Genomic DNA, 13,859 nt, shown 5'->3' with positions numbered 1-13,859 from the left:
CTGAAATCTGCTGTCCAGCACTCTGCCATGTGTTGTACCTTACTGGTAGGTGCTTCATTTAAAAGACAAAATGTGTCTGTGTACCTCACAGAATGTATTTACTGCGGTGAAGTGTTTCATTCATTGCAAGAGTTAACCTTCTGTTTTCAACAATGTATGTTCTGTAAGGCTACCCTTGTGGTTTTTGTTTCCTTGCAGCTGCAACCTTGTCTGTGGGTGCTTCCTCCACACTAGCACAAAGGATTTCCCAGATTAGAAGGCAAAAAAAGCAGACAAGGGAAGACATGTTCTGTGATTTGATGCGTTCCTCCAAGACTGACAGGGCTCAGCTGACTGCATGGAGGCTTACACTGTCAGAGAGCATGCACTCCAACCAAGAGGGCTGGAAAGCCTGCCAGGAACAGGAGCGTAACACACAAGAGATGTTGCAGCTTATGGGGCAGTAAACAGACATGTTGAGGCAGCTGGTTGAAGTGCAGTAAAGGCAGCTGGACCTTAGAGTCCTGCTGCACCCAATGATGAACCAGCTGTCCTCCTCACCAAGTTCCATATCCTCCTCTCCCAGATGTCCTAGAATGTGGGGGGGGGGAGGAGCTCCATTATCCCTTGAACTCAACTCCAGGGGATTCTTCATGGAGCAGAAGGCTCTCATTCTCACAGCTTTGATTGCTAGACAGTGCAATTGTAATAAGCTACATGTCCTTGCCCTTCCCCCCATGTCATCTTTGCTATTCATTGAGGTCTCTGTTCAGTGTTTCTTAGCATAATATAAATGCATGGGTTGAGGACAACAGGCTCTTTATTCACTGTGCACACTGTGGTTGGTGGAGGTTTAGTTTACAGGGCAGTACATGCAAAAAAGGGGGCAGCTTGCTAAGGAACAACACACAGAAGTGTCACATCAGTGTTGTCTCATTCATGAAACTGGTTTTCAAAGCCTCTTGGAGATGCAGTGCGCCTCAATATGCTCTTCTTATTGCCCTGGTGGCTGGCTGCTCATAACTAGCAGCCAAGTGATCTGCCTCAACCCCCAACCGCACCAGAAACTTTTTCCCCTTACTTTCACAGATATTATGGAGCACACAGCAAGCAGCAACAACAATGAGAATATTGCTTTCGCTGAGGTCTAACCTAGTGAGTAAACTGCACCAGCGCCCCTTTAAACATACAAAGGCACATTTCACCACTATTCTGCACTTGCTCAGCCTTTGGTTGAACTGCTTCTTATTTCTGTCCAGGGTGCCTGTGTACAGCTTCATGAGCCCTGGGAGCAAGGGGTAGGCTGGGTCTCCAAGGGTAACTATTGGCATTTCAATGTCACCAACAGTTATTTTCCCATCTGGGAAGAAAGTTCCTTCTTGCAGCTTTCTGAAGAGACCGGAGTTCCTAAGGATGCACACGTTATGTACCTTTCCCAACCATTCCATTTTGATGTCGGTGAATGGCCCTTGTGATCCACTAGCGCTTGCAACACTACTGATAAGTTCCCCTTTGAGTTCATGTACTCTTTGGTAAGAATATCTAGTGCCAAGATAGGGATATGCATTCCGTCTACCACCCCACCACATTTAGGGAACCCCATCATGGCAAAACCATCCACTATGTCCTGCAAATTTCCCAGAGTCACTACCATTCTTAGCAGAAATGAATTGATTGCCCTGACTACTTGAATCACAGCAGCCCCCACGGTAGCTTTACCCACTCCAAACTGATTCCCCACTGACTGGTAGCGGTCTGGCGTTGCAAGCTTCCATAGGGCTACTGCCACTCGCTTCTCAACTGTCAGAGCAGGTCTCATTTTAGTATTGCTGTATTTCAGGGCTGGGGAAAGCAATTCGCAAAGTTCCATGAAAGTAGCCTTATGCATTCGAAAGTTATGCAGCCACTGCTCCTCATCCCATACCTGCATAACAATGCAGTCCCACCAGTCTGTTCTCATTTCCCCGGCTCAAAGGCCGCATTCCACCATGTCAACAAGCTCAGCTGCTGCCACCAGCATCTGCAAATTGCTCCATTCCATGGCTTCCAGCACGGCTATTTGCATGGCATCACATTCTTCTGCGTGGCAGCTCCTGGCTAGGCTCTGCAATACCGCAGGACGATGCATGAATTGTTTGCAATGCTCACAACAACAGTGTACAGCTGAGCGGGGTCCATCCTATGGCATCTGCACGGGTAACCCAAGCTTAGATACAAAAATGACTGTTGGCCGTTTTTTTCAGGGACGCAGGAAGGGATGGAGGAGGCAAGTGCATCATGGGAGGCTGATGACATGTATCCAAAACAACTGGCAGAAATGTTTTGTCCCATCAGGCATTGGGAGACTAACCCAGAATTCCAATTTGCAGCAGGAACTGTGGGATAGCTGCCCACACTGCCTTGCTCCGTGAGTCGATGTTAGCCATGGTAGCGAGGATGCGCTCCACCAATAGAATGTGCATAGTGGGGACATACAGCATCAACTTTGTAAAATCGGAGGCTAAATGTCGACTTAAACTAATTTGACCTAATTTTGTAGTGTAGACATCCCATTCGTGAATCTAAGGGTAAGAATAAGGTTGTGAAATATGGATTCTATTCCCAGATCTCCTACAGATTTGCTAGATCAAATTCAGATATTATGTGTAGTGGTGGTGTAAGTTGGTAAGTGGTAGGAGGGAGTCTAGGCTGGTGTAACATGTACTGAGGAGCCAGTCGACAAGGGGTAACAGAAAAAGAAAGGAACAGGAGAGTGCAGGTGTAAGCTAAAGTAGCCTCCCCTACACCCATTTGAATTCTCATCTTCTTTTACCTACTTCTTGCCCTTCACTATTTACCTCATTTTGTATTCCCTCACCCTCATATACACCCATTTTCGCCCATTAACATTGCCTCTAGATGTGGCTCCAGTTGACACTGGGCAAATAATTTGGGCCAACATTTTAAGAAGTGGCCACTGTTTTTGTGTGCCTCAAATTTTGGATTCTGAACTTGAGATACATTGGGCCTGAACATCAATTGCACTGAGCACGAAAAGTTTACACTGAATTTGTGTGTCTTAATTCTCAGGTTTATAATACACATTGAGACCTTTTGATGGGAGACACTACTGAAGTGCAAAAGTATTATTAAGGGTTTTTAGGAGAGGGAGATAATTGTCATTTTAGCATTGCTCCCTAACATCAATAATAATTGTACCAAAACTGCTCATACACAGTTGAAGAGCTGAAGTGCATCTGCAAATGGTTTTGACATTTGTTTTTAGTTCAGCAGTTTATAGTTTAGACAGTAACACTTATACCTGAGGATGCTGTGTATTGAACCTGGCAACCTACCTTCTACAGCGAAGGCTGAAATGGGCTGGTATGGGCTATGTAGCATTCCAGCATATTTTTTCAATCCAGAATTCATATCAGCAATAAAGTATAATTTGGCTGAAGCCTCTGAGTTTACTATTGCATGGGGGGAAGGAAGAGGAAAACACAGTGCTACATTGACCCATCCTCCTCCCCTTTTCCTCTGTGGTGCTAAGGAGCTCATCTTATTCCTCCCACAGATTTGAGTTGAGCCCTGAAGAGTCTCAAAACGTTCCTTTACTCTTCACTCTGCCTCTGCATAGCTGTGTCAATCTGCTGCAGAGCAGAACTGGGTCTATTTTCTCCTCTTAATCAGCACTGAGAAATGACTCCTAAATGCCTGATGTCACCTCAGACAAAGCAGCAAATATTCCCTTTCCCTGCAATGCACCAGAGGATTAAAAGCTAAAACCAAAAGAAAATATCAATTTTTAATAATATCACTCCCAAAGACTTAACAGTGCTTCCCTCCTGGCCAGTGGAACAAACAAACTTAGGCCTTGTCTACACCACAAAGTTGCAGCGCTGGTGAGGGGGTTACAGCGCTGCAACTTAGGAGGCGTACACATCTGCAGGGCATGACCAGCGCTGCAACTCCCTGTTTGCAGCGCTGGCCGTACACCCGGTCGAACCTCGGGTGTAGAGGATCCAGCACTGGTGATCCAGCGCTGGTCATCAGGTGTAGACACTCACCAGCGTTTTTCTTGACCTCTGTGGAATAAGCAGGTATCCCAGCATACCTGAGGAAGCCTCTCTGGTAATCAAGCAGGTCTCTTTCCCCGCGGTTTGCTCTCGCGTTCCCCGAACCCCCCCCCGCAAGCAGGTCTCCTTCCCCACAGTTTGCTCCGGTGTTCCCCGAACCCCCCCGCAAGCAGGTCTCCTTCCCCGCGGTTTGCTCTCGCGTTCCCCGACCCCCCCCCGCAAGCAGGTCTCCTTCCCCACAGTTTGCTCCGGTGTTCCCCGAACCCCCCCGCAAGCAGGTCTCCTTCCCCGCGGTTTGCTCTCGCGTTCCCCGACCCCCCCCCGCAAGCAGGTCTCCTTCCCCACGGTTTGCTCTCGCGTTCCCCGAACCCCCCTGCAAACCGCGGAGAAGGAGACCTGCTTGCGGGGAGTTCGGGGAAAACCGGAGCAAACCGCGGGGAAGGAGACCTGCTTGCAGGGGGGTTCGGGGAACGCGAGAGCACACCGCGGGGAAGGAGACCTGCTTCCCCGCGGTTGGCTCTCGCGTTCCCCGAACCCCCCTGCAAGCTGCCCAACAGTGCTGCAGTGTGGCCACATCTAACACCACTTGCAGCGCTGGTTGCTGTAAGTGTGGCCACTCTGCAGCGCTGGCCCTATACAGCTGTACTAATACAGCTGTAACAACCAGCGCTGCAAAATTGTAGATGTAGACATACCCTAATATACCCCCACACTGAAAATTGATCAAGTCACTAGCACGTAAATCACTGGATCACTAGGACAAGCAAACCAAACAAGCTACTGCTACAGAACCCTGCACAGAAGAGTAACACCAGTAGACTACCTGTACCACAGTGAAATGTATTCTTACCAAGCACAGAATCAGCAACCAAAAACTAGCAGCCAAAGCTGGGAGATGCGAAGTACAGTGCAAACTCAGGCCCTGATGCAGCAAAGCACTTATTCACAAAAGGAATTGGGCCCCATAAAAGAACTTTGCAATCCAGCTCTAATGTGGTAAAAGGGTCTGATTGTGCATGCAGCAGCCCCAGGATTTGGCGAGCACAAAGGCAAGTTTTGTAGCACCTTTGCAGTCCCCTTGAGCTGCCTTGTATCGTGTACTCCTCAGGTGTGGTGAAGGATCTGACCCATGGCATACACACTCAGAAATGTGAGATGAGCCACAACCAAACTCTAGTTCTCAACAAACACTGGCATGATTCAGATCCAAACTTTCAGGCTTGCCCGATTCTTGGGGAGAACCATAACTGTCGATCCAAACACCCATGCCTAATACAAATACAACCACACCAATTATGAATTCTTACCCACCTACCTCCCCACCCCAACCTTGCTTTCTCTGGTTTCTGAATAGTGTACAACTGCCTCTCTGAGTATAGGAAGAGCATACAAATGACTTAGATAAAAAGGAGTTCCTATCTTATACTGCTGTTTGGGCTAAAAATCCTGTACAATGCATATATCCCAAATGAGAGAGACTGGTTTGTTTGACTAGACTGAACATGGAGAAGAATGAATAACAGGAACTGGTGGTTTGCAATACAAGAGTTTATGTGACACTGGAAAGTAGAGGAAGAGCTGCATATCCAGCTCAGACCTAGGCTGCTATTATCTGAAGAAGGTAAAATAATCCATAGTATGGTGTTATGCTTTAATTATTTTAGACTGCCTTCTAGGCAACATTCTGCCATTCTCAGCCTTCTTGTTAAGATATGTATGTGAACTTCCTTATTGCCTATATTAGTTTAGACTATCCCTCACTTAAATGACATTAACGGAATAGGAAAGGAAGATTTTATTAAATAAGCTGGCTTCTTACCTCTATGCTCCAGGAACAATCATTAGCAGCAGCTGTGTAACACCTGAAAGTTGTGGGGGCAAAACTGATGTGACTACACCTAAGGGTGTAGTCAGAGCCAATTTATAACCCCAGATAAAGATTAGAAAGTATCTGATTGTACAGTGATTACACGGCACAGACATTAAGTGGATTTCAGCATGCATTGCTGTTTGTGTTCTTTGCTTCCCCCCCCAGACTTTTAATCTGATGACAATTAACAAAGGTTTATTCTGATGTGTTTGTCGCTCACTTATTAAAAAGACACTTAGCAGTTGACTTTCAGTATGAAAATATCTTCAAGTCAAACAATCCCTTTTGTAACTGGTTACATAGTTCTGGTGTAATGTAGCTTTTATAATGATTGTGTCACAGTACTAGCCATTTACATGAAGAGAGATTTGCTCTGCCCCTTCTCCCCCTTTTTTTGGTACCTCATTCACCTCAGTGGTGTTTCCTGCCTCTTAAGGTGCCATTGTTGGCGCTTAAATAAAAAGAAAAGAAAAACTGATTAATAAATTATAATTATAATAATAATAAAATATCACTTTGCTCTTACCTAGTGCCTTTCATTTAAGCGTCACAAAGCTCAGTACTTGAATTTTTCTCCTTTCTGTGAGCCTGATCCTGCTAGATGCTAAGCATCTTCAACTTCCACTGAATTCACAGGATCAGACTTTGACTGAGGGTAAATTAAATATTTATGGGGAATTTCCTTAAATGGGTTGCATTCAAACAGGAGACTGGGATTCAGGATTTCTGAACTCTATTCCTGGCTCTGCCACTGACTTGTAACATGATCTGGGAAAGAGTCATTTACACTTGCCGTGCCTCAGTTTCTCCATCTGCAGAATGGAGATACTATTATTTGTCTAACACACAACCGTAACATGTGACTTCATGAATCTTTGAAGGTTATTTAGAATCTTCAAATGTAGATTGATAAAAGAGTACAAATTGCCACCTATTCTTATTGCCTGACAAACTTACTACACATATCTGACGTGCCCTAATACTGGTAACAATATTAGAGCTACATTCTGGTTCTGAGAGCCAGGGGAGCGCCTTCAGTGCCTGCCTGAGCAAGTGATGGGTGAGGGGAACAATATGTCTTTGCAGCTGGTCAGTTGTGGAGATGTAGCACTGCTCCCAGCACTGCCCTGCTGGTGTGCAGAGTTAGATGGGATCATGGTCATCTGCTCTGTAAGTTGAACAGCACTGGTTGCTTCCCCATCACACACACTGTCAACAACTTTCTGGCTGCCTTTTGTGCAGGGACTCCCTGTGTCCTCTCTTCCTGTGCACTCATGCTGGCAACCATGAGAGAGCTCTGAACTAGGAAGCAGTCTCATACTAGAAAGGCCACTTGTACTTGCAACCCAGTTTTTACATTTTAATCAAAAGGTCCTTTTGGAAGTCAGCTGCTGGAGAAGGGGATGTTTCCCTACACATAAAGCGTTCCTTTCCTCCTGTCCTTCCATAGGGAAGTCACAGTGGCAAGATGAGAATGTGGGGACTTTTGAAATGTTCTGCACAAACCACGTTTTAATAATTAGAGCACAGGAGTGAGGTGACAGGAGATATTGGGTGTTACTTCCAGGTGAGTTACTGTCTCATTTGTGTATCCTTGGATGGGTCAGTTGACTTCCTTGTACCTAAGCATGAAAGTAGGTAAAAGTAGAATCTTGCTGAAAATGTACTGCCAATAACAGATCATTCTAGTACCTGCAGGGCAGGGAAAACTCCCAGAAATCTAGCTACAGTAATATTATTAATTATGCTAATAATGAAGGTATCCAGTCTAAGTCCATGATTACTAAAACTAACCAGAGCCTGAATTATGAGCAGTAACCGAAATGATGATATATTTGCACTCAGGAGCAGGAGAGAGTTAAGTTGCTGCGTACATTATGGGCTAAATCATGCCTCTTATGTGGCAGAGCTAGGCTGGGAAGGTTGAAAAGTACAAGGTTATGTCAGAAGACATTAGACCTTTGTAATGTTTCATAATTATTTTGTGCTGGGTGAAGCATGACAAACAGCAGACTTTATTCTACCTGTACAAAGGCATAGCTTGCACTGTCTTGTCCAGGCACAGGGGTATAACCTCATCATGACACTGCTCATCTATTTGGTCATGACTGCTGCATCCCTAATTGTGCTCTCCAGTGCCTCAGACCAATTGTGTCTGCCTCCTTCCAGCACAGCAACCCAGGGCACAGCTGTAACTTGGCCCTATTCTATATTTTTGTTTACAATATTGGAACACATACATATATTTATGGGTTTGGCATCACAAAACCTCAGGTAAGGTCTGGGAGCATTAGCCCCTTTTGACAAGTGGGGAAACACAGGCACAGGAAGACTAAGTAACTTGCCCAAGGCCACACAGAAATTCGGTGACAGAACTGGGGACTGAACCCAAATTTCCTGATTCCCGGTGCAGTGTCTTAACCACAAGACATTTCTTCTTCTCTTGAGTATTTATTTTGTCTGGGTTTTAGAGAGATTTTTGGACATAGTTCAGTCCCCTTTGCAGCAGATTCACCTGTCTGTCTTTTGCAGCCAGCCCTGTCTCTGCTATGCAAATATATCCAGTTCCACATATCAGTCAGGAATGAGAGCCAGACATGTGGCAGAAAAGTTCCTTTGCTTCAGTCTCTTACAGAGGGAAGCTTCAAGCATTTTTTGCTCTGGCTCAAAAAGTTGTTCAGATGGTTCCGTTTTATTCTGAAGAGAGTTTGGCGCTTTCAAAACATCATCATTTGTATGAGGTTACCTTGGGGCTTACAGTTGGCACTTTGTGCCAGGAGAGATCTGCAGGTCTGGGCTCCACAATCTCACACCGTCCAGCTGCACACACACAAGATAAATACAAGTAACGAGATCATCTTCGGCACACAGCACACATCCTCCCTCTTTGATCAAAACTGTCTTCCACACCATGTCTCTTTTAAACTCTGGCATACATGCTTACAGCCAGGCCTACAGAAAACAGTCAAGCTAAGACGCATTTTTCAGGGTCTGATAGAATTCAGCCACTTGTCAACCACCGCTGCAAGGCTGACAATCCCAAGTTAATAAGACTTCAGAGGAACAACTCTCTCTTTCAGGAATGTACTAAATGAGACACATCTATTAAAATATCTCCACTAAGGATAACACTCTAAACCACCACTATTAGGCCTTTACCCACTGCCCCTGTGCAGGTCAAACACTGATTCACTGATACGTTCTACAGGGATCTAGAACAACACATAGAATGGTTTTTAGCATGGAGCTCAGACTTGCTGCCATGCAGGCAAAATAACTATTGTCCTCACCTGTTATAGGATCTTATGCAGAATTGTCTTCTATTATGTGGGCTCAGCCCTCCTGCTCATAGAATTTGATGTTACTCTCAAGTACTGGAAAGTTATTTCACTGTTCAGGTTCAGGCAGAATATTCCTTTTCATTTTCCATATTCCTTCCGTGCATGTCACATTAATACACAGGATAGTTAGGTTTATCTACAATTTATGACTCTTTCTCCGAAATGCCTTTGTTGAGGATACAAGCAGGAACAAGAGAACACACACACACACAGGTACATAAAGCAACAGAGTAAGTAAATACAGGGCATGTTTACACTAACATTCAACCCACCTGATCCAGTTCTAGAACTACATCCACATATCTACTATCTGCCAAAAATTAAAAGATGAAGGGAAAGGCAGAATGTTCAGATGTACAGTAATAACAAATAGTGACACTTTGGCAATCAAGAGACCAGGGTTCTCTCCTCATAATATGGGGCCACAAGCCACAAAAACCTGTGTATGTCAGTTTTCCCATCTTTAAAATGGAGATGATAATAATTATAATACTGACCCACCTTTCAAGGTACTTTGAGATCTCTGAATTAAATTAAAATCAGGCCTAGATCTCAAGTGTGCAGCTTAGCTCTGTGCAAGTGTGACCTTTCCACTCCCCCAGTCTTGAGCTGGCTGCATGCCAAGCCAGTCTCCCAGCATAATTCAATTTAAAGCAGTCTTCTAGCTTATTGAGACTGCCAGTAGCAATCAAGGGGCTATTGTAGTAGTTGGGAAGTGCCAGTGGAATTGGCAATTGGGAAGGCCTAGACGTACCCCATTCCTGCATTCTTTTATATATATGACAGTGCTACCATGTAATATGTTGGAGAAGCCTGTACTAAATTACACAGGCTTCTAATAAACACTTTTTCCACATGTCTCTGGCTGCAAACCCTGCCCACTAATCCATCTTGCTAATACTTATCCCAAGATCTCAAACCCCCAAATAATTTCAAATAGCCACCATTAAAAAAATAAAAATAAACTGCCAGAGAAATGGTTGCTTCTTCTCAGACACAAATTCACTTCCCTCCAGCAAAAAAATGATTGAGGCCCAAGATGGGTCAGTGACAGCTTTTCATTATATACTTAGAAATATAACAGCTTGAAAGACTGATATCTCATAACTGTACTGCTAGAAACTGTAGCTTTAGTCCACTAGGAAAGGGAGATGCCCAGCTTCCCAATGGGGGACACAGCACTCACTTCTGGCCCTGGAAAGGCCCTAAATACTAGACTTTAAAGCTCTGACATTTTTAGGTATGCAAAGGCCACTTGTGATATACCTCCATCAATGACCTCATTTATTGGTTTTCATTTTTCTGTTCTTTAGAGCTCTGTATGCTTGGACTCATGGAGGCCGATTCCACTCTCACTTAGGGTATGTCTACAGCGCAGTCACAGGTGCGGCTGCAGCACATGTAGACATACCCCAGCTAACTTTGATTTAGCTGCCTTGAATAACCATAGCAGTGAAGCTACGGCAGCCTAGGCTAGCCGCTCCAGTACATACCGTAGGGATATTAAAGAAGGTACTAACAGCGATTCCCCCAAGTCATAGTGACCCCCTAGTTTCACTAAGTATAAAAATCTTTTAAAGGAAGCATAAAATCCTGTGGCACCTTATAGACTAACAGACGTTTTGGAGCATGAGCTTTCGTGGGTGAATACCCACTTCGTCAGATGCATGTAGTGGAAATTTCCAGGGGCAGGTCTATATATGCAAGCAAGCTAGAGATAACGAGGTTAGTTCAATCAGGGAGGATGAGAGCCTGTTCTAGCAGCTGAGGTGTGAAAACCAAGGGAGGAGCAACTGGTTTTGTAGTTGGCAAGTCATTCACAGTCTTTGTTTAATCCTGAGCTGATGGTGTCAAATTTGCAGATGAACTGAAGCTCAGCAGTTTCTCTTTGAAGTCTGGTCCTGAAGTTTTTTTGCTGCAGGATGGCCACCTTAAGGTCTGTTATAGTGTGGCCAGGGAGGTTGAAGTGTTCTCCTACAGGTTTTTGTATATTACCATTCCTAATATCTGATTTGTGTCCGTTTATCCTTTTCCGTAGAGACTGTCCAGTTTGGCTGATGTACGTAGCAGAGGGGCATTGCTGGCATATGATGGTGTATATTACATTGGTGGACGTGCAGGTGAATGAACCGGTGATGGTGTGGCTGATCTGGTTAGGTCCTGTGATGGTGTCGCTGGTATAGATATGTGGGCAGAGTTGGCATCGAGGTTTGTTGCATGGATTGGTTCCTGAGCTAGAGTTGCTATGGTGCGGTGTGCAGTTACTGGTGAGAATATGTTTCAAATTGGCAGGTTGTCTGTGGGCAAGGACTGGCCTGCCACCCAAGGCCTGTGAAAGTGTTGGATCATTGTCCAGGATGGATTGTAGATCCCTGATGATGCGTTGGAGGGGTTTTAGCTGGGAACTGTATGTGATGGCCAGTAGAGTCCTGTTGGTTTCTTTCTTGGGTTTGTCTTGCAGTAGGAGGCTTCTGGGTACACGTCTGGCTCTGTTGATCTGTTTCCTTATTTCCTTGTGCGGTATTGTAGTTTTGAGAATGCTTGGTGGAGATTTTGTAGGTGTTGGTCTCTGTCTGAGGGGTTAGAGCAGATGCGGTTGTACCTCAGTGCTCTGTCGGAAGGAGGTGAGAGAGTTAACAGGACCTTCCAGAATGACATCTTGAGAGCTGGGAAATCTTGCTGGTTCCAGAGGGCTGAAGGCCCCCCAACTACCTCTGCAAGCAGGAAGCTCAGACACAAAGCTGGCTGCTCTAGCTTCCACACCCACTCTCTCTGTTCTCTTCCATGTCCAACTTCTTAGTCTTTCTTTTGCTTCCTTTTCTATTGCTATTTCCCCCCCAGCACCCCAACAGAAACAGTAGGACAGAACTGGGGAACCAAAGTGAGTATTCCATACTTCTAAATAGAAAGAAGCTCACCAAGAGAGACAGAAGCCCCTAATGTCCAACAAGTTTAGGGACTATATCTGCGAACACACAAGAAAAATACCTCCAGTCAAATATGGATCTTCTGCACCTCCTCAGCACATTACAAAAGGTTTGCAAGTTCAAGAAGAAGTCAGTTTTATCAACTCTCTGCCCGTGGAATTACTGTTTTTTACAGCGCCCTTTGGGTAAGCACTAGAGTGTAACAGATAATTGATCACTTTTCTATAGAAGTTTTAAGCCAAACTTTAGCAGGTATATAATGCTCTAGTATTAAAAACTAATAATTTGACTTAAATATCATATAACTGTGATCTCATTCTCTATTAAAAGCTTAGAGTCATTTCTACAGAACATTATTAGTGTCATTAAACTCAATAGGACTCTTGCACAAAGGAAATGTTGAAATTTTTTTTTTCTGCAGAAAGTCCACTCTCTACCCCAGAATGCCCCTGCTTGAACACATTCTGATTATGCTGCTACAGTTGTCCTTCCTCAGCAGGGAGTCTTACATTTGGGGGGCAAAACCATCCTCTCAGCTTTCAGGGAATTCAGCTTTAATTTTCTCACACACATAGAGACAACAGAATACCGGACAAGGCAGATGCCAGGTACAGATGAGAAGGAAACATTCCCTTAAATTTTCTCCTTTCTTGTGTAATTGGCTCAGTGAGCTTCATGTCTTAATGTTGACTTATCCTGTTGTTGTTTTAGCATCAGTAGCTAACCGCCTGTGTGCATGATACACCCATTGAGCAGTTGTGATCATTGGAGGACTTCTGGCTTTCTCAGGGATGACATTCAGGTCTTTTGGTTTCAACATTGTCTGGATGTATACAACTACTGGCTTCCTACAAGGTACAATCAAAATGAAGTCATACACCTGCACTTCTGATCCCTCATTTAGGGTGACTTTTTCCAGTGTTTTTTGAATATATTGAATTTCTGCTGTAATGTTACTGGTTTTATTTATTTTTATGTTAAAGCTTTAATGCACATTTACCCCTCCCCCCATTTATGTGGGTAAGAGTCTGCACCAGAAAATTGCAACTACAAATAATCATAACAGGTAGATAGTTGCAAGTGGAAATGAAGGCTAACTGCAACCAGAAAATCAGCAGCTTTTGATTTTTAAACTAATTGGGCATTAAGGATTTTGCAATGCATCTGTGGAGCCTAAAAGTAGCGGAAGTGCAAGAACATATGTCCCTAACGCTGCACTTTGTGTGGAATAAGTTAAACCACAAGGCCATTACCCTGCACCACAGGGCCAGATCCTCAGCCTGTTCCAACCTACTGCATTGTTCCAATGATGCAAGTAGGATGGAAAGCTGGCTTAATCAGCCCGCTGGGGATTCCCCTTGACCAGGGAATAAAGCTGGCATAGTAACCCATTTCTGCTTCCATCCTGGCTCAGGCAGGCTCAGGCTTCAGTCCCCCCACATGCCCCTCACCTAGGCAGATTAGGGAATGTTTCTGCTTGTTGCTCACAGGGTTCATGGCCCTGCATTTGGCATGCTGTTTGAAACCTGGGGATTTCTGCATATTAACCCCATTAAATACTAACTAGCTTACTCTAACTAAACTAGCACTAAGCTACAACTATATGCAGACGGAGAATTTATCTAAGGCTGGCTAGTGGAGTGATAAGGAGCTCCAAATCTCACCACGGACAGCAAGATGGAAC

At 44.6% G+C, this 13,859-nt stretch overlaps 1 protein-coding gene across 5 annotated transcripts in view; it reads left to right on the top strand.

Annotated features, from left to right (window-relative positions):
- Positions 1–13,859, top strand: part of MLANA (melan-A) — a 33,071-nt gene that overhangs the window by 7,546 nt on the left and 11,666 nt on the right. For 3 of the 5 annotated variants that reach the window (XM_050946018.1, XM_050946019.1, XM_050946021.1), the window contains 2 exons: positions 1,069–1,134; positions 12,887–13,030. In XM_050946018.1, the coding sequence (XP_050801975.1) occupies positions 12,912–13,030 (119 nt within the window). In that variant the 5' untranslated portion in view covers positions 1,069–1,134; positions 12,887–12,911. Of the gene's footprint in view, positions 1–1,068; positions 1,135–12,522; positions 12,784–12,886; positions 13,031–13,859 lie in introns of those variants that run through there. The other 2 variants (XM_050946022.1, XM_050946020.1) reach the window with 2 other exon arrangements.

Source organism: Gopherus flavomarginatus, chromosome 3 (assembly GCF_025201925.1).
Source record: "Gopherus flavomarginatus isolate rGopFla2 chromosome 3, rGopFla2.mat.asm, whole genome shotgun sequence".
Classification (NCBI taxonomy): domain Eukaryota; kingdom Metazoa; phylum Chordata; order Testudines; family Testudinidae; genus Gopherus; species Gopherus flavomarginatus.
The sequence above is the reverse complement of the archived record's forward strand: the minus strand, read 5'-3'. Positions and strand labels throughout refer to the sequence as shown.